Source organism: Canis aureus, chromosome 5 (assembly GCF_053574225.1).
Source record: "Canis aureus isolate CA01 chromosome 5, VMU_Caureus_v.1.0, whole genome shotgun sequence".
Lineage (NCBI taxonomy): Eukaryota > Metazoa > Chordata > Mammalia > Carnivora > Canidae > Canis > Canis aureus.
Window position 1 is genome coordinate 37,365,839 of NC_135615.1, and position 25,910 is coordinate 37,391,748.

General features: G+C 50.9%; 1 protein-coding gene across 4 annotated transcripts; it reads right to left on the reverse strand.

Moving 5' to 3' along the window:
- Positions 1-1,249: 1,249 nt before the first annotated feature.
- ARAP3 (ArfGAP with RhoGAP domain, ankyrin repeat and PH domain 3) lies at positions 1,250-25,765 on the reverse strand. 4 transcript variants are annotated; one of them, XM_077897614.1, is made up of 34 exons: positions 25,682-25,765; positions 23,868-24,073; positions 23,533-23,621; positions 23,353-23,414; positions 23,139-23,250; positions 19,106-19,306; positions 18,852-18,921; positions 18,465-18,585; positions 18,189-18,373; positions 17,982-18,088; positions 17,524-17,723; positions 17,342-17,427; positions 17,022-17,204; positions 16,726-16,861; positions 16,012-16,128; positions 15,459-15,606; positions 15,250-15,352; positions 13,113-13,332; positions 12,160-12,223; positions 11,497-11,660; positions 9,377-9,589; positions 8,996-9,101; positions 7,656-7,803; positions 7,280-7,348; positions 6,495-6,569; positions 6,282-6,396; positions 4,065-4,193; positions 3,845-3,978; positions 3,606-3,688; positions 3,470-3,505; positions 3,275-3,338; positions 3,038-3,175; positions 2,793-2,831; positions 1,250-2,283 (listed from the first exon to the last, which is right to left on the reverse strand). In XM_077897614.1, exons 2-34 carry the CDS (start codon positions 24,054-24,056, stop codon positions 1,807-1,809), a joined length of 4,383 nt encoding a protein of 1,460 aa, XP_077753740.1. In that variant the 5' UTR covers positions 24,057-24,073; positions 25,682-25,765; the 3' UTR covers positions 1,250-1,806. The 4 variants fall into 4 exon arrangements, with proteins under 4 accessions (XP_077753740.1, XP_077753738.1, XP_077753739.1 ...); XM_077897612.1 differs by having other exon boundaries at positions 23,533-24,073; XM_077897615.1 differs by having other exon boundaries at positions 2,140-2,283; positions 3,033-3,175; positions 23,533-24,073.
- Positions 25,766-25,910: the final 145 nt, after the last annotated feature.

Below are 25,910 nucleotides of genomic sequence, written 5' to 3' on the forward strand. Positions count from 1 at the left end.
TTCTCACTCTCCCCCCTCACCCTACCCCCAACATAACCCTCTCACAAAACAGCCAGAGTGATTGATGTTTTTGTTTTTGTTTTTTTAAGGAAGTAAGGGGTGCTTGGGTGGCTCAGTCAGTTAAGTGTCTGCCTTCGGCTCGGGTCATGATCTCAGGGTCCTGAGGTGGACCCTGTGTCAGCGCCCTGCTCATTGGGGAGTCTGCTTCTTCCTCTCCCTACCTCATGCTCGCTCTCTCACTATCTCTCTCTCTCAAATAAAATCTTTAAAAAAAGGAAATAAAATCTCACCACTCTCTTTCTTAAAACTTCTTAGTTGCTTCAGAATAAAATCCAAACACCCTAGCATGACCTATAAGGCTGGGTCCCTTATAGGTCCATCATTGGGTCCCTGCCAGTCTTTCCCCCTTCAGCCCATTCTTCTCTCTGGTTCCCCACTCACTGTGCTTCAGCCACTCTAGCCTCCCTGCTGTTACCCGAACAGGCCAAGCTTCTCCCCATTGCAGACCCTTCACGCCTGCATGCCTGCTGCTTTCTCCCTCTCCCAACACTCTACATGTCTGGCTTCTTTAACTCTTCACAGGGTCTTTCTTCATCCTCCCAGAATAAAGGCCACCTCCACAAGCACATCACATTGGTTTGATTTCTTCACAGCACTGAATTAATTTGTGTGTTTTCTTTTTTTTTTAAGATTTTATTTATTTATTAATGAGAGAGAGAAAGATAGGCAGAGACACAAGCAGAGGGAGAAGCAGGCTCCACGCAGGGAGCCCGACGCAGGACTCAATCCCAGGTCTCCAGGATCAGGCCCTGGGCCGAAGGCGGCGCTAAACCGCTGAGCCACCTGGGCTGCCCAGTTTGTGTGTTTTCTGATTTCTATTCCTCCTCTACAGTGGAAGGTCCATAAAAACAGGACCTATCTATTTTTTTAAAGATTTTATTAGTTTATTTATTTGACAGACCTCATGAGAGAGCATGAGCAGGGGAAGCAGCAGGGAGAGGGAGAAGGAGTGGGAGAAGCAGGCTCCCCACTGAACAGGGAGCCGGATGCAGGGCTCGATCCCAGGACCCTGAGGTCATGACCTGAGCCAAAGGCAGATGGTTAACCCGTTAACCGATTGAGCCACTCAGGTGCCCCAGGACCCATCTATTTTGTTCATACTTTATCCTGAATACCTGACACCCAATTAGGTACTCAAAACATATTTGCTGAATGAATGAATAAATGAATGAATGAAACAATAATAGCCTTTTGGTTCCAAGATTTATTAACAGTGACACAACCTTTTTTGCTTCTCTTCGCACCAGCTCCCAACCCCAATCAACCACCCTACTCTAGGTCTTCAGTGTAGTTCCCAAGTGTAGGAGGTGGGGTAGGACAGACTTGGAAATCATTCAGCTCTCGGGCTTCCAAATCCTTTTTTTTCTTTAATGCAGGAAAATCGTTCTTTTCAAACCCCAAATCTCTCACTGAACACCTACATATCAAATATATAAAGCAGGAGTTGCCCTTGTTGAGGGAAATTATGTGGGGCTTACAGCTCTAAGAAACAGTTTGATGTTCACTGCTCTCCTTAATTCAGTGACTTCATGGTACATATAAATGAGTGGAGGTTCAATGAGGGGCCATAACCTGACCCTCTCTGGGCAGGAGAGTCCAGAGCCCTCAGTCCTGTGCTCTTTCCATAGCACCACACTGGATTTTAGAGTCTTTCCAGCCAGAACAGAGGAGGCTCCCAGCAGTGTCTGCCATGGTGAGAATTTGGGTCCTCGGGCTATCTACCCCTTTAGACTACTCGTCTTAGGGTCATGTGAGGGGCTGGCTGGAGGGCGAACTAGAAGGTTGGGTGGGGAAGCCAGGTGTCTGTGTCAGAAGGCCATTGGGGTTCGGAGATTGAGGGCTGGAGGGCTGGGAGGGGCTGCCCAGGCCTATGGTGGTTTCTCCTTTCCTCAGGATGAGGCTGCTAAGCTCCTGGAGCAGCTGTTCCTCCAGGGACCCATGTGCCTGGGGGCTGCTCTTTGAAGGGGGACCTGGAGGGGGCTCAGGTGGCCTCTCCTCTGGGCCTGGGCCACCTGCCTTGGGGAAAAGGGGTTTGTCAAAGGACCTCTGGCTGGTGAGGGGGGTCTCTGGGTTGGCTGTCTTTTCTCTCATCATGGAGAAGGAAGTAGAGGTGTCCTTGGTCAGTTCAGGGAAGGCTCCCACTTCCTCATACACTGGCTCCTCATAGACAGGCTCCTCCAGTTCCTCTTGCTCCTCCACAGACCCCTGGGATGACTTCATGGGCTGGATGGGAATGGGGTAGCATGATGCAGGCACAAAGTTAGAGTTACTAGATTATTAATCGCTAACATTTATTGAGCTCTTCCTCTGGGCCAGATGCTGTAAATACTTTTTGCACGTATGATACCAAAACAACTCTGTACAATGGGTTACAGTGCAGGTGAGTGAACTGAGGTACTGAGGGGTTAAGTAAGTTGCCCAAGATCGCACAGTGAGTAAATGGAAGAACTGGGGCTTCAGCCCAAGTCTATCTGACTCCAAAATATATTCACTTAACCACTTTCCTTCTATTTCTCAGATCCTATGACTACTTCCCCTGTTCTTTATCACATCCTACCATCCCTCATTTTCCTCATTCTTTCTGGTCCCTCACAATACTCTCTCTCTCTCTCATGCACATACACATACACACAGATGGCCTGCATCAGAACAAATATAGAGGGCACACTGGTTCAGGCAGGACAGAGGAGCACAGGGCTGATGGGCACAGCTGAGACGGGTACAGTACTCACAAAGAACATGGACAGGGTCCTCCGGTTGTGAAGTCGCCGCTGGGCACAGGTGGGATGGGGATGAGGGGAGGGAGAGACACAGAGACACAGTGAGGCCTGGCAACAGAAGGCAGGGGTGGGGCCTTGGGGGCACAAAGAAGGCAGAGGGGGGCATCAGGCTGGCAGGCACACCGCTCCCTTCTGCGGGGTGGCAAAGACATGGGCAGGGATCAGGAAGGCGCTGGAGCAGGCTGAGGGTACCTCACCAGGGTCTGATTGGCAGAGAGGAGGGTGGCCCCACTGTCATCTCCTCTGATAGGCAGCAAAGGCATGGTGCCAAACTTCTGACGGGCGAGGTCAGAGGAGGAATGGCGTCGTAAGACCACTGGCTGCTGGTCATCGTGCTGGAGGGAGAGTAAGGAGTTGGCACAGTGACTGGGGGAAATATGGAGGGCTAGAGCTGGGACCTCAGACCTAGTCCCCAGCTTTCTCCTTTGCCTCACCTGGGCTTTGAGAATGCTGGTGGTCCAGTCCCACATCTCATCTTCGTCAGTGCATGACAGGCAGCTGGGGGTGATCAGAGGGGAATGAGCCAGAGAGGAGGGGTTATAGCTATAGGGATGGATGATGGAAAAAGCAGGGAGGTGGTGGGCAAGGTGCAGGGGTGGGCCAGAGAAGCCAGGCTGAGAGGTACTCACAGGTGCATCTTCTCCAGTATCAATGTGAAGCCCCACCTAGGAGGCAGAGGAGAACAGAGATGGGCGGGCAATAAGAAAAGACAGAGGGATGATGGCAGGAAGGCCCTAGAAATGTGGGCTGGGGAAGAAAACTCACGGTGTAGGAGGCTTTAACTTCTTTCGGATTCCCAGATAGACCTTGGAACCTTCCAAAGGCCACTCCCGTTCTGGTTTAGAGCTCTGAGAACAAGAAGGCCATCAGCGAGATCAAGAGGTGAGAGAAGGATCACAGTCAGGTCAAGAAGTCATGGAAGCACTGGGGTTAACTGATAAGCACATGGGCTGTGGAGTAAGAGAGCTAATGCAGTCATAGCTGCTCCAAAGCCAGCACCTCACCTTCTTTTCCTTGAGTAGCAGCAAGCAGCGGCCACGCAGGAGAAAGAACCTCTCCTGGAAGCGGTTTCCCAATAAGCGGGGCGGCTCCTCCCGACACCGCAACAGACCCACCCTTGGGCTCTCACGCCGGATACCTGGGCACAAACAGTCACCTATTCTAGGTGGAGGGTCCTGGGGAAGAGACCTGGTTTGAGGGTGCTGGGCTGATAAGGAGGTTCACCTGTGAAGAGGCAGCCGGCCTGGGCCAAGGAGACTTTTCTCAAGAGCAAGGAAGCTGAGCAGGGCTCTGGAAGCTGGCACCATTGAAGCGCCTGCTCTAGGACCCTTTCCTTGGGGTGCAGTGGCCGCTCTAAGGAGTAAAGTGGGGACGGGTATCAACCAGAGTATCCAGACCCTGGAGCCTCCAACTCCTTTCCCACCAGTGTCACATTTGTTTGTCCATCCCACAGCCCAGCTACAGTTATTTATTTCAGCACCAACTCTATGCCAGGCACTGTTGGCCCTGGGAATACAACGGTGAGCCTGATACACACGGCCTACTTTCACAAAGCCCACAGCAAAGTGAGGGAGCAGATAGTACACAGGTAAGTAAACCAAAGAATTGCAGATAATTAAATACTTGAAAGAAACAATAAGAAGTTCAGAGAAAGTAGGAGGGCAGCTACTGGGATAGCATGATGACTGGGCAAGGTCTTTCAGAAGGGGGCATTTGAAGAGGAGACTGAAGCCTGGAGGAGATGGAAGAAAAACCCACGCTAATCAGGGGAATAGGGACGCCTGGGTGGCTCAGTGGTTTAGAGCCTGCCTTTGGCCCAGGGTGTGATCCTGGGGTCCCAGGATCGAGTCCTGCATCACACTCCCTGCATGGAGCCTGCTTCTCCCTCTGCCTGTTCCTCTGCCTCTCTCTGTGTGTCTCTCATGAATAAATAAATAAAATCCTTAAAAGAAAAAAAAAATCAGGGAAGAAGATGTTGGGCATGACACAATGTAGGAATAAAGGCCTGTGTCAAGAAAGATGTGTGTGAAGAACAGCTAGCATGCTCAAGCACAGAGAATGAGTTATGTGAAATGTGGTCCAAGAAATAAACAAGGGCCAGACATTCGGGGTTTGTGGGCCATGATAAGGAATTTGAATTGTATTTCAAGTTCAGGGAGAAGCCTTTGGAAGGTAATGGCATGCTCTGACTTATGCCTGAAATGCACATTGACTGCTACAAGGAAAATGGATTGTCAGAGGTAAGAAGGGAGCACTGGCCAGCTGTTCCTTTAGTGGTTAATATTGGGTGCAGAGAGATAGTGGTGACTTTAACCTGGCTGGTGGTGATGGAGATGGCTGGAGATGGAGAGAAGCAACAGATTCTAATAGAATCAAAAGGGCTAGCTGGTTGCATGAGCTGTGAAATTGAAGGAAAGGGAGGACTCTCAGGTCTCTGGTTTTGATAACTGAGTGAACAGAGGTGCCACTGAGTAAGGGAAAACTGGGAAATGGCTTAGGTTTTTTGTTAGGCGAAGGGTCTGGGAATTGATTTCATTCTTTCATGTATTAAATTAGAGATGCATAGGGCGGGACACCTGGGTGGCTTAGTGATTGAACACTTGCCTTTGGCCCAGGGCATGACCCTGGAGTCCCGGGATCCAGTCCCACATCAGGCTCCCTGCAAAGAGCCTGCTTCTCCCTTTGCCTATGTCTCTGCCTCTGTGTGTGTGTGTGTGTGTGTGTGTGTGTGTGTGTGTCTCTCATGAATGAATAAATAAAATCTTAAAAAAAAAAAAAAAAGAGAGAGAGTGATGCATAGGGCACCTGTGTGGCTCAGTCAGTTAAGTGTCCAACTCCTGATTTGGGCTCAGGGTCATGATCTCAGGGTCCTGGGATTGAGCCCCGCGTGAGGCTCCACACTGGGTGTGGAGCCCACTTAGGATTCTCTCTCTCTCCCCTCCCCACAATCAAAATAATAATAATAATAATAATAATAATAATAATAATAAATCAGAGATGCTTGTGAGACAGACATATAAGTGGAGGTGTGCGGTAGACAGTTGGATATGTGAGCGTGGAGCTCAGAGAAGAGGTCTGGGCCAGAGACCCAGCTTATTAATGGCATTTAAAGGCACTGGAATGGATGAGTCATCCAAGGAGAAATGTAGATAGAGAAAGGAAGAGGGTCCAGGGTGGAACTCTGGGTCCCTCCAATATTTGGAATCCAGGCAAAGGAGGAAGAAAAGCCTTCTTTGAGGAGGAAGGGATACCAAGGACTTGTGAGGTCCACAAAAGTCAGGAAAGAAGAGAGTACGGACTACTGAGAGAGTGGTCAGCAGCAGAGAGTGTCCCCTCATGCACACAAGGACAGGGTGACTATATTTGGTAACACAGAAGGCATTGAGGACTTTGACCCCCCGCCCATCACATATGCATGTGCCCTTGCATGGTCTTGCTCACCAAGCTCTCCGTGCTCACGAATCTCAAACGTCACCCACAAGTCCATCCCAGCCTCTGTCCCCCGCATCTCCAAAACCTGGTTGGTCAGCTCCTCAGCAGTCAGTGTTGGAGACACCTGGGGTCAGGGCAAGAGCAGAGGACCCGTGCTGGTCAGTCCACTGATCCTTCCCCCTACCATCCTTTCATCTCCCCCCTTGTCCCCTCAGGACTGACCTTTAGGGTGACACAGTTGTCTGGCAGCTGCTGTTCTATATAAACCTCCATGATGAGGTCTCCAGCCTGGGACAGCTGAGGTGAAGGGGTGAAGAAGTCAGGAGGACATGAGAAGATGCAAAATATCAAGATCAGAGGTCTCCTATGTTGCCTCATAAGCACGTCCCCCCCACACACAAAATCTCCTCCTACCCATCATTCCCAGTGTGGCTCAGGCCCTTAAAAGGGAGAACCCCAAGAGTGGTAGAACCACATCTTCAGGCTGCATAGGTGCTTCCCAAGGCAGTGCAGCATATGCTTGGAAGAACAGGTTTAGAGTCAGACTCTCTGGGTTTCAACTCCCATTTGCTAACAGTATGACTTTGAATAAGTGACCCTCAAGGCCTCTGTTTCTTTATTGAAAAAATGGGACTGTCTACCTCATGGAGTTGTATGAGGCTAAAGTAGGATCATGGGTGCTTGGAAGATAATAACTCCTTAGCTGTCTACTATCACATTTATTTATTACTATCATTCTCTGCGCTTTGTCTAACTTAGCCAACTATTCCTTGGATCTCCTACACGCGGAACTAGAATATTCTGCCACCATTTCGTAATGAAGAATTCTTGTGGTGGAATAAGTAGAGCAAATCCTAAACCAAACCCCTCCCCCCAAAGCATTCCCCTCCTTGGGTTTCCCCTCTGCCTCAGGGAGCTGAGGGCCAATGTCCAGCAGCAGAAGGTCACCTTCCTATCCTGCTATCTCCTCCTGGCCCACTCAGGAGTTTAAGGTCAGGACAAGTTACCTGTACATCCTTCCAGGTGGTGATAAGACTGACTTCCAAGTCAATCTGAGCTACCTGGTCAGAGTCAATCTGTGGAAGAGCCAGAAAGGAGTGTGTGTATTGTAGGGCAGGTGGGCGGCAGGAGTGGGGTGCTAGGAAAGAGGCAAACAGAGTTTGCAAGACCACAAGACCTGTATGAAAGCATTAGAGGCTAGAAGAGCTAAGAACCAATGAGGCATGGGCTTTTGGAGTGAGGTTATGGGATAGAGGGACCCAGGGCTATGGGAAATGATTCTTGATGCAGAGGGCCTTCAGCCGTCTGGGCTGGGAGCTTCTGTGGTGAGCAGGATCAAGAATCCAAGAAGAGGGACTATAGTCAGGTGTGGGGAGAGCTTACATCAAAGACGGAGACGTAGTCATCGATGAGTTCCTGTAGCACCCGCACCTCATGTTCCCCCCGCCCATCCGTCTGGAACACACTGGGTGCAAAGAGCAGGGCCAGGTTCCGCGTGCACATCTGGTTTAGAGAGGCACACTTCTGCACCCTGCAGAGGGGTGTGACACGGTTCATAAGGGATATGGCTTGTGCTCACCTATTAGTCGATGCATCCATTCATTAGAGTCCCTACTATATGCTGAGGGGCCTCGGCTAAGCACTTGGGATACAGCTGTAAAACACAATACTGGCCTCAAGGAGCTCCCTGTCTAGCAGGGAGACAGATAAGGAATGGGTAATTATAAATATAGTAGGGGGCAGCAAACTTTTTATGTAAAGGAACAGATAGTAAATATTTTAGGCTTGTAGGCCCTACATTTATGGTTGTAATTTGTCAGTTCTACTGTTGTAATATGACAAAAGCCATAGGCAATATATAAGTGAATGGGTGTGCTTTTACACTTCATGTACAAAACTTTATTTATTTTAAAGATTTATTTATTAGAGAGAGAGAGCGTGCATGCATGCAAGTGCACAATGGGGAGAGGGAGAGGGAGGGAGAGAATCTTAAGCAGGTTCTACAACCAGTGAGGAGCCTGACACAAGGCTTGGTCTCACAAGCCTGAGATCATGACCTGAGCCAAAATCAAGAGTCAAATTCTTAAACTGAGCCACCCAGGTGCCCCTGTACAAAACTATTTGAGAAAACAGGCAATGGGATGGATTTGGCCCATGGGCCATCGCTGGCCTATCCCTACGATATAGAGTAATCAGTACAACACAGCCAGGGGTCACTTTAGAATCATTTAAAGACCTGTCTTCCCATTAGACTGATCAAGGTAGATCTGCATCTTATTCTCTATGTCTCCTCCATCTAATCCTTTGCCTGGCATAGAATAATAAAACAAAAATAACACTGATTATTCACCGTGTCTGAATGCTTACTACACACATGCCAGGTGCTGCAGTAAGAATTTTATAAGGACTATCTCATTTAACTCTCATCACCTAGGAGGCAGATACTATTCATTACACCATCTTCCTTTACAAATGAGGAAACTGAGGCTCAGAGAGTGCAAGTAACTTACCCAAAGTCACACACTAGAATGATAGAGCCAGAGTAAAGCTAGGTCTGCCTGACCCTAAAGTCCACACTCTGAACCTTTGTGCTAGGATAGCTACACTTAACAACTGTTTGCAGGATGAATGAGTAAATGTAAGGTGGCAAGGCAGGAGAGGGACGTTGGACAGAGGCGATAAATGGTCAGTGAGGAGCCTGCAGGGGGTCTGGCCATACTGACCGATAAAGATGCCCAATGAGGGTAGCCAGTGTGCGGCGGTTGACCTGTGGCAGGCAGCCAATCACTTCTTTGTATTTCTCTAGGCGCTGATTCTTCTGGGGTAGCTCTAGGATGGAATGGGAAGGAGTGGAGAGGATCACGGAAGGAAGCATGGAGAGATTTTTAGAGAAACAAACCCAGGATGGATGTCCCTCTGCCCCTTCCCACCTTGACCTAAGCTGAGCCCCTGAGTGATCCTGGGGTTTAGGGGTGCAGGAGGGGAGGACTGGGGAGGAGGGCTGCCAAATCCCACAAAGCAGCCTCAGGGATTCTGGGGGGTGGGGTGGAGTTCCTGGTTGCCCCTTGTCTCCTGTGGGAAATTCTTAGGAATCTTGGGAGTACCAGCAGCCTCCCTCCAGCGAGGCAACAACCGTGCAGAGGTCACAGGGTCATCAAGCTCTCGAAAGAAGCGTTTGAGTGTATCGGTGACATCTTCCACAAAGTGCTCTCCTGGCCGGAGCTTCACTGAGCGGGCATCCCGCCGGAACTCAGCCAGGAGCCGAAGGCTACGGGCACGGGCACCCCCTTTCCGGTATATGCCCTCCAGCTGGAGCCCTGAGAATAGCCAGCATCTCTGCTTACCACTGCCCAAAGACCCAACTACCCACCCATTATCTCTGACTGCCCCCCCGCCAATGCTATATGGCTATTGGCGTAAGGGCGCCAGGGAGGAGGAAGTCTGCCTCCAGAGTCTTGATTCTTAAAACCCTGCCCAAGTCCTCCTCAGAAAGTCCTTCCCCAACCATGAAATTACACACAGCCTCCGACACTCTGTCTCCTCACTATTTTGAATTTGAAATAGCACTCTCAAATGACATAACAGTTGATCCTTCACTATTCACAAATTCCATGCTGTGAATTCATCTACTGCTAAAATTTATTTGTAGCCCCCAAATCAATACTTTGTGCATTTTTCCAGTCATTTCTGTATAGGCACAGAATGGAGGAGAATTTGAGTTGCCTGCTGGACACATTCCCAGAGAGGCACTCATATGGTAAACAAGTGTAGTTTTCACAGTATATATAGAACCACATTTTTTGCATTCTTGTGCTTTTTTGGGGGTGGTTCCACTGTTTAAAATGGCCCCCAAGCAAAGTGCTGAAGTGCTGTCAAGTATTCCTCAGCTTATGAAGGCTGTGTGTGCCTTATGGAGAGATTATGTGTGTCACATAAGCTTTGCCCCTGTGTGAGTTATACTGCTGCTGGCTGTGAGTTCAAAATTAACAGATCACAAATACGTGATCTTTAAGTAGAAACACGTTCAAAACAAGGTTACATGTTGATCACTTGATGAGAAGGTGACCAGAGGTTCCTAGGAACCTAACCTTGTATTTCCACTAGGGTAATGATTTAGGATTCATTAATTCAGTGTTTGCAGTAGGTTCATAGAACAAAACTGTGGATAACGAGAACTGACTGTATTTTTCTTATTACCCATCTCTCCCACTAGCCTCTGAGCTTCATAGAACCTTCCCTTTTCACTGCTATATCTCCAGTGTCTGGCACATGGGAGCAACTTAGCAAGCAAGCATCTGCGGAATGAAGAGTGGCAGCACAGTAACTGTGGAGTGGGTATAAACACCCATACTCTTTCTCCAGGGCTTTCCCCTGGACTGCTGACTTCATTCTTCCTCTGAGCTTGAGAGAGACTGAGAAGAGAATGGGATCTAGGGAGTAGGAGAACTCACTAAATGAAGCAACTACTACCAAGATGTGGAAAATGTCAGTAGCCACTGACTATCCACCATCCATGCTGTAAGCACAATTATTTGTAGCTGATAGCTGTCTCTCTCTCTCTCTCTCTCTTTTTTTTTTTTTGCCCTTTACTGCTTTCCTTGGTTTTCCATGAATTTTCCTTCTCAAGAGTCCAGCCTCCTAAAAGGGGGGTTCGCCAAGGAGCTAGATTCTACTTGAAAAAAGAAGAGGGCAAAAAAAAAAAAAAAGAAAGAAAAAAGAAGAGGGCAAAGTGTCACAAAGAATTCTGGAAACCACTTGCACAGCTGATCCTTTGTGCCTGGAAAAACTCCCACACAGAATAATTCTGCTTAGACCTTCAAGGGTTTTGCTGCATAGCTTGGCTCTTGCCTTCTGGCTGCCCCCTCTTTGTTCTCTATGGCTTTCCATCTCCAGTCCTCTTTCAGCGCTGCTCTCCCTCCACACCCATGCCCCACCAACAGCTACCTTGGAACACTTACTACCTGCCAGGTGCTGTGCTAAATGCTTTACATACGTTATCTTACTATCACAGCTATTCTAGAAACGAGGAATGTTAGTAGTCCCATCCTGCAGCCAGGGGAGCTGAGGCTCAGAAAGGTAAACAGCTTGCCAAGGGTGATACAGCAGGTTGCCGTGTTAGGCTGTTAATCTCTGGAGGCAAAGCTCTTGTAGACAGATCATATCCTCTGGCTGTGCCCATGTCCTGCATCCCCTACTGGCTCAGGATTGGCCAGTACCTACTCACCGTGCTGAGTGACAAAACTGATGCAGGCATCCACGATGATGGGGATGTCACCCCGGCTCATCTGCTGCTCCTGCAGCCCTGTGCCGCCCCCGCCAGCTGCCCCCTCAATGGCTGTGTTCCATGCTGAGAAATCCAGCCGGCCCTCCCCCTGCAGATACAGGGTCCTGAGACCCGAGAGGCCTGAGTCAGAGCCAGCTCCAGAGGGTCCTTTAAACTAGGAGGCCCAGGATCACAAGGACCAGATTTTCCAGAGCCACCAGCAGGGGGCAGCAACATTCAACCCAGATGGGGCCCCTGAACTAGACAGATGAATTTTTTTCTTTTCTTTCTTTTTTTCAGATATTTGTCTATTTATTTGAGAGAGAGAGAGAGAGAGAGAGAGAGAGAGAGAGTGCATGCACACACTACAGGAGGGGCCAGAGGGAGAGGGACAAGCAGACTCCCTGCTGAGCAGGGAGCCCAACACAGGGCTCAATCCCAGGACAGGACCCAAAGACCATGAAGTGAGCTGAAGTCAGATGCCCAACCAACTGAGCCACACCCAGGCACCAAGTAGACAGGTGAATTTGAGGAAATTGGCAGTGGTATAGCAGACCAAGGTAGAGGGTAGGGGCTGGGCTCTCAAAAGAGGGACCCAGGATCAAGGATAGGGACAACATTTACCTTCCTGTCTCCACCAGGACCAAATGCTCCTTCTTGTCTGGGGTGTCAGCTGCTGATACCACACCTGGGAGGAGAATCATCAGACATTATCATTGTAATTGTCTTCATCAGAGTGACCAATACGTCACTAAATATTTAAGGTATATAGGTCCTAGAGTAGGAGCCTTACAATGTTGCATTAAATCCTATAAGCTACATACTATTATCCTTATTTTACAGATGAAAGATTAATGCTCAGAGGTTAAGTTTCTGGTCCCTTTACTTTTATAAAATGGCAAAGCTTGGGGATCCCTGGGTGGCTCAGTGGTTGAGTGCCTGCCTTTGGCCCAGGGCATGATTCTGGAGTCTCGGGACTGAGTCCCACGTCGGGCTCCCTGCATGGAGCCTGCTTCTCTCTCTCTGCCTGTGTCTCTGCCTCTCTCTCTTTCTCTGTGTCTCTCATGAATAAATAAATAAAATCTTTTAAAAAATGGCAAAGCTGAGCTTGAACTCAGGTCTCTTGTTCCCAAATTCTGCCATATTATCCCACACTGTTCCTCTTTGAGGAAGAAGTGAGAGTACCCAGTCCCTTCTCCCAGTCTCCAACCAGCAAGTGGCTCCAAATAATAACAGTAACATTTGTAACATCTGATATTTATTAAACACTTGTAAGATACCTCCTGCCAGGCTCTGTGATAAGTGTTTTACATGCATTGTCTTATTTGAAACTTACAACTCTTTTGTAAAGATTATAAAGATGAGGCAACTAAGGCACAGAAAGGTTAAGTAACTTATCCAAGGTCATATAGCTAGGAAGTGATAGAGATGGGGGTCTGTATCTGGGTAGTCTGACTCCAGAGCTTGTGCCTGAATCTGCTATGTTCTGCTGTTTCCCATAGGGACCTCAAATAGAGGAAGGTCCACTACTCCCCATTCCATGGCCACCTTTCATCCCTATCCCCACCCCTGCTCACTGATTTCCTGTAGCCGCCGCAGATGCACCATGTCCTCAGGGGCTGGAGGGCCAGGGCCCGGTGCTGGACACAGGAAGAGGTGGTCACCACGAAGAAGTCCAAACCCTGACAGCCAGAGGCTGGGGGCCAGCGCTGAATGGGTGGGAGAGCGCAGCCACAGGCGGCCCAGCCGCAGCAGCCCAGGGCCCAACAGCTGGTGACAGCTCAACGGGGAGAACCACTGTGAGGCAAGAGGAAGACATGAGGAAAAGGAGTATGGGGAAAGAGACAAGACATGGGGGAGAGAAATAAGAGTGAGAAGGATAGGGCAAGACAGGAGGAGAGCAAAAGAAAGAGAAAAATGAAAAGGAATCAGGAGAGAGCAAAAGAAAGACCCAAGGAGACAGGAGATGGGTGGAGAAAGACAGGAAAGAAATTCAGTTCAATTTCATTTGCTTCTGCCAACACAGAAAAGACCTCTGTGTGGCAGCCTTCTGCTCCTTGTGGGATGTCGGGGCAAGAAAGAATGGGGAGCCCAAGTGCTGTAACTGAAGAGTCACAATGCCCTGGGAAATCCCACCACCCTGAGGGGCCAGGGAAGGCTTCAAGGAGAAACAAGTGTTTGAGGTGGTCCACAAAGGAGCGCTTCCTCAACTACCTGTGGTGAAGGAACAGCGTTCTTTTCTTTTTTTGTTCAAAGTTCCAATCTCTTACTAACCAGTACTTTCAAGAAAGAAAGAAAAAGAAAGAAAGAAGAAAGAAAGAAAGAAAGAAAGAAAGAAAGAAAGAAAGAAAGAAAGGAAGAAAAAGAACTACTAGCAAAGTAAAATGAAAAAGGAAACACAAAATATAAGCTCCCACTTTAAAAAATTAGATTCTACACATAAAATAACCCTGTCACATTGCTATGAAAGAGTCTGAATGCTCACTCTCAAGTTCTGTTCTTATCCTGTCAGACGCGGTAACAAAGAGTCTGTAAACCAGTGTGGTGTAACAGGCTGCAGACCACACCTGGGGTGGTACAGCCTTCAAGGATAAGCTACATTTTTAGAAAGCGTAGCTAACAATAAGAGGACATCGCAAGGTGGCTACGAGGACCATGACAGAGCCCTGAAAGGATATGAAGACAATTTCTTGGTGAGAGTCCTACTCCTCTAACCAGAAGAGTGGGGTCAGAAGCCAGAGAGCAGTTGAGCATTTCCCACAGAGGAGTGTCACATGCTGCAGAGCCGACCAGGTGAAGCCAAGAGGCCCTGGGACTTTGGCAATGGGAAGTCACTAGCCATCCCCACAGAGAAGCGGCTCAGAAGTCTGGCAAAAGAGGGCAGCCACGAGGGGTTAAGGAGGAAGTGCGATCCTGCCAGGGCACACAAACTTCTGAGGGGTTATCAGGAGGGTGTCAGGGTGATGAGGTGAAAGTAGAGCAGGGCTGAGGGAAAAACTGGCTAAAGATGGGAATGATTGTTATCTTCATCACCATTACTATTTCAACACCCACGAATGGAGGGCCTGTTATGTGCCATGCAGCACAGGCCTCACGTGTCACTTACTCCTCAACCCCAAAGAGTGTGTCTTCTACACCCACTCTATCCATATGGAAAAGCTCCTGAGGCTAAGAGTTGGAGGACTCTGATCCCAGCACGTCTGATTCTAGGGTGTGAACTTTTAACTCCAGGGAGAGGGTGCAGGATGCAGAGACCAGCTTGCCTGGGAATGGAGATGCTGAGCCACATAAACGCAGCCTTCCCTCTGTACTGAGAGAACTTTGGGGAAGGGGAAGAGGAGTTAGAGGCACCCTTTCCTTGAGCAGAGGCCCTGCACACTGACATTTGGGCCATGAGCTTTGGAGACAGAGGTCTGTTTTTGATCCTGTCCTCTGCTACCTCACAGCTCTGTGACCTTGACCGAGTGACTTCATAACCTCTGTGACTCTACTTTCCTCTATGTGAAATATTTATAATCCTTTTCTCTGAAGGTTGCTGTGAAAGTTAAATGAGATTTTGAGTGGATAATGCCTAACACTGGTCCTCACACAGCTGTTAACCTTAGCTGTGAGTGGAAGTGGTGGGAGTGACTGTAGGAATGAGAGAGGGCAGGATGGGAGCAGCTGGGGACAGGGAAACCACCAGCTGTCTGGGAGGGGCCTCAGCTGGCTCACCTTGCCCACAGCACTGGTCCAGGCCTCCAGACTGTCAGCTCCATCTGTGCCAAAATGCTGGATCCTCCCCCCTGTGAGGATGAGCTCAAAGGAAAAGGGGAACCTAGAGAGAAACGGAAGTCCAGGAGGAGAATGGGGACCAGCAGGGGGCTGGCAGGCTCAGGATCAGGAAGGGCAAAGGGGGGTACAGGGAGCACAGGTGCAGTTACCTGTCAAGGTCACCTGGGTCAGTGGGTGGGGGACTCACACCCAAACATACAACATCCTGGGGCTGGATGAGGCTGAGGGGTTCAGGACTGCTTTCCGACACAAACATTTCCAGAGCCGCTCTCAGCACACACCACAGTCTGGGGGGAGCTAAGGGAGAGGCTGATGGTCAGCAGGAAGAAAGTCCTCTGTCCCTACTGCCATAATTCCCATTTGCCAGATATTTATACTATCTGTGCCAAACCCTCCTGCCTTTATATGATCTGATGTAATCTTCACCCTTTGAGGTGGGAAACTGAGGCCCAGAGTTTAAGTAACTTGCCCAAGTCACATAAGCAGGAAGTAGCAGAGCTAGGATTTGGTCCAGGCAGTCTGACTTCACAGCATAGGCTCTCAATTATCACCCAATACTGCCACCAGGCATAGTCCCTCTCCTACTCCCAGTACCCAGCCCACTCCAGGGCGTGGTCCTACATGCCCTTCCAAGACTCTGTGGTATACTCTTGCTCATCCCAGTTTCTGCCCCATCTCCGCCCACCTTCGCTCCTCTCTCACCATCCCGGCCCCTCCGAGGAGGAGGGGGTCCAGCTTTGTTGCTGATGGGACCACAGTACAGGAAGCTGCTGTAGGTGGCAGGTACCACCACCTCATTGTACACACCAGGGGAAGGGTCTGCAAGACGAAGGAGAAGTGGTCAGTTTAGGGCAGGGCAGTGGGATGGCCTGAGCCTCCTGAGGGGAAGGGTCAAATTGAGGAAGACAGAGGGACCCAACTCCACTGGCAGCATGGCCAAGTTGAGCCCAGGGGGCTGGACCCCTCACCACCTCAATTAGAAAAGAGGGTGGCAGGAAGTGAAGCTCCAGCCCTTGCCCACTGCCTCTCCCCACCAATGAGTCAACCAGCCAGTCAGCCAGCGGCAGGGGCCTCTGAGCATCAGCTTTCCTGTAAGTCTGTCCTGACCACTGGAAGAAAACCTCTTTGGATGACCATTTCTATGATCAGATTTCCCACAGGGAGGTGAGACCTCACTTACGGGTTGACCTTGTCAGGGGTAGACCAGCAGTAACACTTCAAACATCCAGATCCACCCCAGGCAGTGGCCACCATTGGTCATTTCATGACATCAGGAAATAGACCCCAGAGGATCTAGAAGGTTGGGAAACTACCCAGACTAGGCTATTGTGATGGCCTGAGTATGGAAACAATCAAGGCACAGGTCAGGGCAGAGAATTCTTGGAGGGTGAGAAAGGGGACCCTTGTGAGAATTACCTGGGATTAGAAGACCAGGGAAGCTGCCATCCAAGGCTGAGGGGGACCAGGGCTCATCACCCTCAGTGGCCTCAACACAGAGGAGCTGGGTCATGTTCTTCAGCAGGTTGGGTCCTGCCACAGCTGCACACAGTGCCTATAGAGGGAGAAGGGCCTCTGTCAGCCCTAAGACCCAACCTGAGAGCATGGGGACAGTCTTCCAGTCATCAAAAACAGCAGCCCCCACAACCCCAAGTCTAGGTATTTCATCTTAGAGACTACCCTCCTCCCTATCAGCCCCAATCTGTCCCTCCTACCTGGAGAAGCCGGCTGTGATCTGGATACTGAGGGTGGGGCTTCCGGAAGAGACCCAGTCGGTACTTCCGGGAGATAAACTCTCCCCGGGGGCCAGGGCTTGTATCTGGATGCACCCCCTCACCTATGGGTAGTGCCCCTGCCCAGAAGCGGTTGGCACGATCATTTCCCAGGACAATGAACAACTGCAGGATGACAAGGGGCAAAGGCAAGTGACAGGAACTCAAGAATCTCTGACATTCAGTCCCCAAGCTAGACCCAAGGCCTTTGTTGGATGCTTTCCTTTCCTCTTCCCCACCTTCTCCCTTTTCAGACTCCTCACCTGCACTATCTCATTACTCCAGACACTTGTGTCCAGCTTCAGGCTCTGTACCTTGGAGATCCCAGAACCCAGGGCCCGGTGCTGACCTGTTCAGGTATGAAGGATACGTGGCATGGAGACCAGAGCCCCCTACCCTAGCCTCCCGCCCTCTCCCTGTTTCAGCTAAAGGCCCCAGCCCTCACCTGCACACTGCTTGCAGATGACCACCCCCAGGTTGACAGCAGCCCAGTCTGGGCGGGAGGCCCCGCAGTCCGCACAGTGCCGGTTTGCCCGATTGGACCAGATTTTCTCGGCCACCTCGTAGTCAGACAGGGTCTCAGTTACGGCTTCCTGCAGAGCGGCCGCCCAGCTCTGCCGAGCCCCCCCAGACTCGGCTGTGAAGCTGAGGGGTGGACAGCCAATCCATGGGCATGGATATCCTCTTTGACCTGTCCCATCCCACTGGCCATTCCCACAGGAGCCACCACAGGCCACATCTGGGCCAGCCCAGACTCTTCTGAGACCTTGACCCTGCTCGCTGGACTCTCGTCAGTGCATACCCACTGACATCCTACCGAAAAGGCCCCCAGTCCTCTGCCCGCCCTGTGCCGCCTTCCAAAGTCTTTCCCCCAGCCCTGCCTCCTGCCAGTCTGGGCACCACCTGAAGCAGCGATGGGGTGTGAGCAGATCAAAGCTGCGACTCTTTGTTTCCCGGACACTGCAGCCTTGCAGTTCAATGAAGCAGATCCCGATGCCCAAAGAAAAGGCCTGGTGGGAACAGAAGGGGCGGTGTGTGGGGTTGGAGCAGGCAGTGAGGTGCCAGCATGGGCTAGGCCAGACTCCTTGGCCCCAGCCCGGCCCTTCTCACCTGCTCACTCTTGTACAGTGCCAACTCTCCAGGGCTCAAAGCAGCAAAAACCTTGGCCTTGTGTCCGCGAAGCTCCAGCATGCCTGTGCGGAGGGGTCGGGGTGGCTGAGGAGGCCGGGGGTGGCCCAGAAGGCGCTGCTCCCTCAGGCAGGATTGAAGCGTGGAGCACCACGTGTCCCGCTGGGCTGGTGGGGGACAGAGAAGCAGGTTAGCCTGTGGGCTGTGTGCTCATGTGGCCTTCGCTGCCACTCTGACATAACAGGCTCTGATTCTCACCCTCGCTCTCTGTGCGAAATACAAACACCCTCTGGCCAGTGATGACCTGGAATTTGTTGTCCTTGCTGCTGCGGGTCATCTCAATGGCTGTCAGAGGGATCACACCCTTGGGGAAGGGATCCTGTAGAGAGAAGAGAGCCCAGGGATGCATAGGGACAGAAACTCAGCCATGTGTGCTGACCTGGGAGCCAACACCAACTTTTAATGAGATCAGCACTCATTTCACAAGCAGTGGGGTACAGCTGCTAACCTAGCTACTTTTGATGCTCACATCAGCCATGTGGTAACCCCCTACCACGGGCTTCCCCTCTACCATCCTGAGCCTTTCTGAGCCCTCCCTTTCCCTCTCTTTTGCCAGGCCCAACACAGCATCTCTCAGACCCTCACCTTATCACTGCCAAAGTACATCAGACTCCTCCCATTGAACTGTACAAACCGCCTCTGGAAAACGTAGTTTCTGGGGATGGGAAGGAAGGGTCAGGATGAGTGAGTGGTAGGGGCTGTATCTGGGGGGCACCTAGGGTCTGGGAGCTCATGGGACCTGACCCACCACCACCACCACCCAACACCACCACCCCTTCCCCTTCTCCTCCCCCTGCTCCTCCCTCCCCTCCCCCCTTTTCCCTCCCTAGCAGCCCCACCCCTGAGGGGAGAGCTTGTCTAGCCAGCCACTGAGAAGGGGCGTGGGGCGGTCTGCTGTGGAGGAGAAGCTGGCATAGGGTGAAATGAGGTCATCATTGGTCTCCACGTCGAGGGTGGGCAGTGAGAGGGTGGAATCCCCAGGCAGCTCGAGGCTAGCATAGCCAGCGTCCTCCCGCACCTCCAGATCCTGCCTGCTGAGCCTTATATGGGGCAAGACAGAGGAATACACATTAGACCCAGTTTCCTGGACATTTCCATCAGCAGCATTTCACAGAATGCCTGACAGGTACTGGATCACTTTTCAACAGGGAAATAGGGAAGTTGGGAACCCAAAGATTAGCATAGAGTTTCTTCCCTGAGCACACTTAGATTTTTTATTGGAGCAATTTCAGTCCCTCTCCTCTGCCACTAGTGTTACTTTGGTAGAAAAGTTGGAGAAGGGCTGTACAGCTGGCTCTCTGGTCTTTTCTCCAAAAAGGGCTTGACCTTCTGTCCCTGGACCAAGTTGCCCTCAGTTCTCACCAGGGTGCTATGAACTGCCTAACAGCTTCTACTCGGGCCTTCACTCTTGACATGTTAAAAATGAAAATGAGATCATTTCACTCCTCCCCCACATGAAATCCTGCAGTAACTTCCCATTTGCAGTTAGGATAAACCCAAATTCCTTACCATAGGCTGCAAAACCTTGTAGAATGAGACCTACAGCCGGTCCCCTGACCTCTTCTATCCCCCTTGCCTTCGCTTCCTGCATTCAGCCACATTCTCTTCCTTTCAGAGCCTTTGCACATGCTGCTTGCTCCCTCTACCTAGAACATGCTTCCCCAGTCTGCCTTTTCTCATCCTTTAGGTCTTTGCTTATGCCAGAAAGTCCTCTATTATTCTTTGTCACTTTCCAGTAGTCATTCACCTCAGTAGCACAGAATCACTTGCAAAGCTTAAAATATTGGTCTGTGGGCCACATACTAGACACTTGAGTTTGATCTTCTGGGAATGAAGCCCAAGCATCTCTAGTTCTAAAAGTTCCCCAGGCTATAGTGCTGCTAAGATTAAGAACCATCACTCTACCTTCTTTGTTTCCTACTTCACTGAAAAACTGAAACAATAAGACAAGAACCCCACAGACTCACAGTGCCTCATCTACAAAGTTTCACACATATTTCGCATTCCTTCTGCTACCATAATAAACATCCCCGTCTGAAACCAGTCCCTCCTCTGGATACTCTCCTCTCACCTACACAAGGACATTGCTCCAGACTTTCTCCACCTTCTCTCCCCTAGGGTGAGAAGCCCCTACAGCAGCTAATTTTCCCTCTCTCCCAGATCACTGTGATCCACCTGTCAACATATGTAACACTCCATCCTACAAAAGCCATTTCTTGACTCCATCCTACAAAAACCACTTCTTAACTCCATTTCCACGAACAACAACCACTCAACTCTCTGCTCTTCTTTGCAGAAAAACTCAAAAAATGTTGTCTATACATTCCAACTCCTTTCTGTTATCTCCTGAGACCGTTCTGATCCAACTTTCACCTCTACCCTTTGTCAAGGTCCTCAGTGACCTTCATGTTGCCAATTCCAGAGGCCAAGGTTTTTTTTTTTAAGATTTTTTTTTATTTATTTGAGAGAGTGAGTGCACACATGAGTAGTGGTAGGGAGGGGGAAGAGGGAGAGGAAGGAGCAGGCTCCCCACTGAGCAGGAAGTGGGGCTTCATCCCAGGACCCTGAGATCATGACCTGAGCCTGAGGCAGACAGGCAGACACTTAATGGATTGAGCCACCCAGGCGCCCCACCAGAGGCCAATTCTCAGTCTTCAGTTTCCTTGACCTCTGAGCAGCATTTGACACCACTGACCTCCCCCTCCTCCCTTCTTTACTTGGCTCCTGTGACATCACATTTTCCTGGTTTTCCTTCTTCTTCACTAGCCATTCCTTTTCAGTCTGTTTTGCTGGTTCTTCTTCTCCCAAACCTCTTGATACTGGAGTATGCCAGGACTCTGATCTTGGTTCTCTGCTCTATCGATATGCATTCCCGGCTACATCTACCCACCTAGATACTGACAACCCACAAATTTGGATCTCCAGGATGCCTGGGTGGCTCAGATGGTTAAGCATCTGCCTTCAGCTCGGGTTATGATCTCAGGGTCCTGGGATCGAGTCCTGCATGGGTCACCCCGCTCACTGAGGAGTCTGCTTCTCCCTCTCCCTCTGCCTTTCCCTTCCACTTGTGCTCTCTCTCTCTCAAATGAATAAATAAATCTTTAAAAACATTTTTTAGGGAATCTCTGGGTGGCTCAGTGGTGTAGCGCCACCTTCGGCCCAGGGTGTGATCCTGGAGACCCAGGATCAAGTCCCATATCAGGCTCCCTGCATGGAGCCTGCTTCTCCTTCTGCCTGTGTCTCTGCCTCTGTGTGTGTGTGTGTCTCTCATGAATAAATAAAATCTTAAAAAAAAAAAAAAAACATTCTTATTAAAAAAAAAAAAATTTAGATCTCCAATTCAGACATCTCCTCCAAATTCCAAACTTGTAAATCCAGTGGTCTATTTGTCATCTCTACTCAGGCTTATAATATATACCCCAAATTCCACACGTCCAAAATGGAACTCCTGATTTCCCCACCACCCCTGGCTTTCTTCCCCATCTCAGACCGAGCAACTCCAGGAACTTTCAGTTGCTCAAATGGCGCTATCCAACAGAACTCAATGTGAGAACCACACATATGATTTTCCATTTTTTAGTAGGCACATTAAAAAATAAAAAGAAACAAGTAAACTATTTATCATAATACATTTTATTTACTCCAACATACCTTAAATATTAACATTTTATTATGCCATCTGTGTGAAAAGTAAGATAATTTATGTCTACTTCTATTATACTCATCCAGTATTGCTTTTTTCACACTAAGTCTCTGAGATTTGGTAGTTTTACAGTTACAGCACACCTTACTCCAGACTAGCCACATTTCATATGTTCAGTAATCATATGTGGCTAGTACTGCCACCCTGGACAGTGTAGGCTCAGCCTGAAATCCCTGAAGTCATTCTTGACTGCTCTTTTCTCTCACACCCCAATTCCCTAGGAGAGTTTACCTTCAATATATAACCAAAATCCAACCTATTCTTACCATCTCCACTACTGGGACGCCTGCCTGAGATGTCTCACCTAGATTACTGCAACAACCTCCTAACTGGTCTCTCTGCTTCTGCTTTTGCCCTCTATAGACCATTCCCAACACAGTGACCAGAGGGATTCTTAAAATGTAAGTCAAAACGCTTCCAAAGGCTTCCCATCTCATTTAGAGTTAAAGTGAAAGTCCCTACACGGTCCTACCTGATCTGGCCTCTTTACCTCTCCGACATCATTTCCTCCCACTTTTCCTGCCCTAGCCACTCTGTCCCAGTCACACTGGCCTTGTCACCACTCCTGAGTCTACCTGGAAGCCTCTATTCTGGCCACTCCCCCTGCCTGGGACACTTTTCTCCAAGATACTGTCATGACTAATTCACCCGCTTCACTTTGCTCAAGTGTCATCTTCTTAACACTCTGGCAACTCTTAATGAAGAATTGTAGTGCCCTTCCCCTTCAATCCTACCCAGCCTTCTTACCCTGCTCCATTTTTTTCCATGGTACTTACCATCTTTTAACATACCATGTAACTTACTTATTATATCTATTGTTATTTGACTATCTCCCCATAGGGGGAGGGATTTCTGGTCTATCCCAAGTACCTACAACAATATCGGGCAGGCAGTAAGTGCTCAGTAAAGACTTTTTAAATGAAAGCATGAAAAGCACATCTCGCTGTTTTAAATCATATAACCATTTGTTTGTCTACTTGTTTAATTTCCCGTCTGCCCCACCGAGTCACAAGCTGCCTGAGGAGGGGACTGGGTCTGTCATAATCCTCCTGTATCTTGAGTACAGTGGACACTCAATGCACACTTAATAAATAACTGGATACATGGCCACCACCGACTGCTCCTCAAGCTTACCTCTTCCTGCCATCACCACTCTACTGACTACTCACCTGTGTTCAGCCCTGTCCTGAGAGACACCTCTGCCTTCTCTTCTCTCGAGTGGCCCTGGGACCCCCGCAGGCTGGACACCATAGTACAGGCAACCAGGGTCCATGATGTGCACTGGCAGGAAAGGGGGAGACAGGGAAGAGGAGTTCAGGTGGGAATGTCTGGGATCCTGGAGGGCCCTGTCCCTCTCCTCAAAACCCACAATAACCCACCTACCTGTGCCTGTTGTGGGCCTGAGGGCAGGGGTGGGGGCAGCTGCCTGGGAACTGTCTGGGGCCCTAAGAGAAAAAGTCTAGTGATCATTAAGGGAGAGAGGAGAAAGAACTAGCCCTCATGTCCTGCTCCTCCCTGCTGCCCCCACCCAGCACTGGATCCCAAGGGAGCAACCCCACTCACGTGTTCTGAGTCATCTGTACCCCGCCTCTTAAATCCAGACCAAAGTAGATGGCATTAGGCATCATCTCCATAGTATTCAAGGCTGCAGTCTGCTCAGAGGAGGAGGTGGAGAGAGGAGGAGACTTCGGGCTGGACTCTGGGCTCCTGGACACTTCTGGCCTCCAGAGGGCTGGGCTCACTCCAGGCCATTGGGTGGTGGTAGGGCCACTGAGCCCACCAAATACTGTCCTGGGTTTAGGCACAGGCTTGGGGGGCTGGGCTTGGGGAGCTAGGCTGGGGGATGGCTCCATGGCACTGTCTGACTGGGGATCCAGGGAGCCCTCTGTAGCACCTGCCTGCAGCAGGCGCAGAATGCGTTTCCGGTGACCTGTGGCGCTGATGCCCAACTGCCTCAGCTCCTCGTGGCCCAGGCCTCGGGCTGCACCTGCCGTAGCCAGGCCATGCTGCCGGAATGAGTCTGCATACTGCTCCAGGTGCACCGTGGCCAGCCACACAGCGATGTCCAGGTCCTGAGGGGCAGCCATGGGGGCTCAGGCCATTGCTGGGGGGAGCGGCAGGGTGAAGGGAGGGCTCAGGCTGAGATTCCCCCTCCCTGTCCCAAAGTCTGAGGCCTAGACAGGGGGTAGGTACCAGACTCCAGTCTTCCTCGAAAGAAAAATGACCAGTGGCCAGCAATCTGGAGGAAGAGCCGTCCCAGAACATCAGAAAGGGCTTTCTTATTATAGGAGGATCCCTTCCTTTGCAGTTGAGGACACTGAGGCCCAGAGAAGAGAAGAGGCTTGCCCCAGGCTCACAGTGAGTTGGTAAAAGTGTTGGCCCCTAAACGCCTGCCCACTCTGGGTCTGGATCAAAGCTCTGCCTCTGCTTTACTGTACACTCAACCAAGTAAGCCCAGGACAAGATGACAGAGCCTGCAGGGGCAGAATGGAATGGGATGGTAGGGAGGAAGGCCCCCATGATGTAGCCTGATTCTGCTGTAGCATAAGGTGGGGACAGGGTCAGCTGTAGCATGGGAGGAGGGAGGAGTTGCAGATCCCACTCCCCCTGGTTTCCAGAGCTGAGGTCCAGTCTCCACCATCCTAATCCTGGTCATTCCCAGTTCCTCCTCCCCTTCCACCTATTGTCTCTGGTCAGACTTCCTTCCTGTCCCTCCGGTCCTGGCCACCCCCACATCCTGTCTGCCTTGGTCAGGCTGGCCAGAGAGTCCTAACTCTTCTCAGCAAGTAGGGTCCTGGCCCTGGGAAGAGGCCACTTGGGGAGTGGGGATAGGGGTGGAGAATTGGGCCAGAGAGATGACAGACCAGGGGCCAGGGGTACTCCAGGGTCTTCCCTGTCCACCAACCTGCAGCATGTTCGCACACGTGTATGCACACTTGAGCACACTCCCTGCAGGGACCAGAAGTGTGAAATAACATCCCCCTATCTCTGCCTTCTCCACATCTTCCTCTTCTGAGCCTTCCCTTTCCCTGCCCATGCCCTTGGGCTCAGGTCTCTGAGGCTCTGTCCCATTCTGCCAAGCGGACCCTGATCCTGGCCTATCCTCTGAGCCTGTCTCAGATTCTTTCTCCCTGGAGTTTTCTCTCTGCCTGTCCCTGTCTCTACTGCACTCCATCTGTCTATCTCTACTAAATCCATCGTTGTTCCCCTCCTTCTTTTGCTCTCTATCACTAAGCCTCTCCTTGCCTCAATCTCCACTTTTAATTCGATCTTTAGTTGTATCTAACTCCAGATTTCTGTCTCTCTGCCTCTGCCTGTTAGGCTCCCTCTCTTTTTCTCTCTGTGGGGACCTGACCAGGACTGCCGTTCGCCCCAGCATCAGTTCTGGCCTCTCGGCCTCTCCACAGCTGGGCCCCATCCCCAACCTTGTTAGGGCCTGACTCAGAGCCCAGTTTCCCAGTGACTCAGACCCAGCCGAGGGCACGGGACTGAGAGCCCGGAGGTGCGCTGGGCAGAAGTGCGGGGGGGGGCGCGCGGGTCAGTGCGGGCTGCGACAGGGGAGGGGGCAAGGAGGAAGGGGGCAGAGGCCGGGCCACCGGAGGGAGGGGCGGGTCGCGGCGGGGAGGGGGCAGGGGACGCGGAGAGAGCCCTCGAGGAGGGGACGGGAGGAGGAGTCTGGGAGGCAGGGGCCCGTGGGCGCGGGGGTCCTCACCTCACTGCGCGGCCGCCGTCCGCTCCCGCTGCGGGTCGCGCCGTCCGAGGCTCGGGCCGCGCCGCGCCGGCCCCGCCTCCCCTCCCCTCGGCGCTCCCGCCGGCCCCGCCCCGCCCCGCCGGCCGGTCCCCTCCGCGGGCCCCCGGCCACTCCTTGTGCAAGCGCCGGCCTTCAAAAGGTTCGGGCTCCTTACCCAACCGCTGCGCTTATCTCGGGGCCTGGCCGGTCT

What these genes read in the sequence shown, in the direction of transcription:
- ARAP3 (XM_077897612.1), bottom strand. Translation starts at nt 24,056, where the DNA reads ATGGCTGCCCCTCAGGACCTGGACATCGCTGTGTGGCTGGCCACGGTG. An exon ending in TGTACTTTGGCAGTGATAAG is followed by an intron (nt 18,586 to 18,851) that starts GTGAGGGTCTGA and finishes TTCTCTCTACAG; the next exon opens with GATCCCTTCCCCAAGGGTGT. An exon ending in ACAACTGTGTCACCCTAAAG is followed by an intron (nt 6,397 to 6,494) that starts GTCAGTCCTGAG and finishes CCCTGACCCCAG; the next exon opens with GTGTCTCCAACACTGACTGC.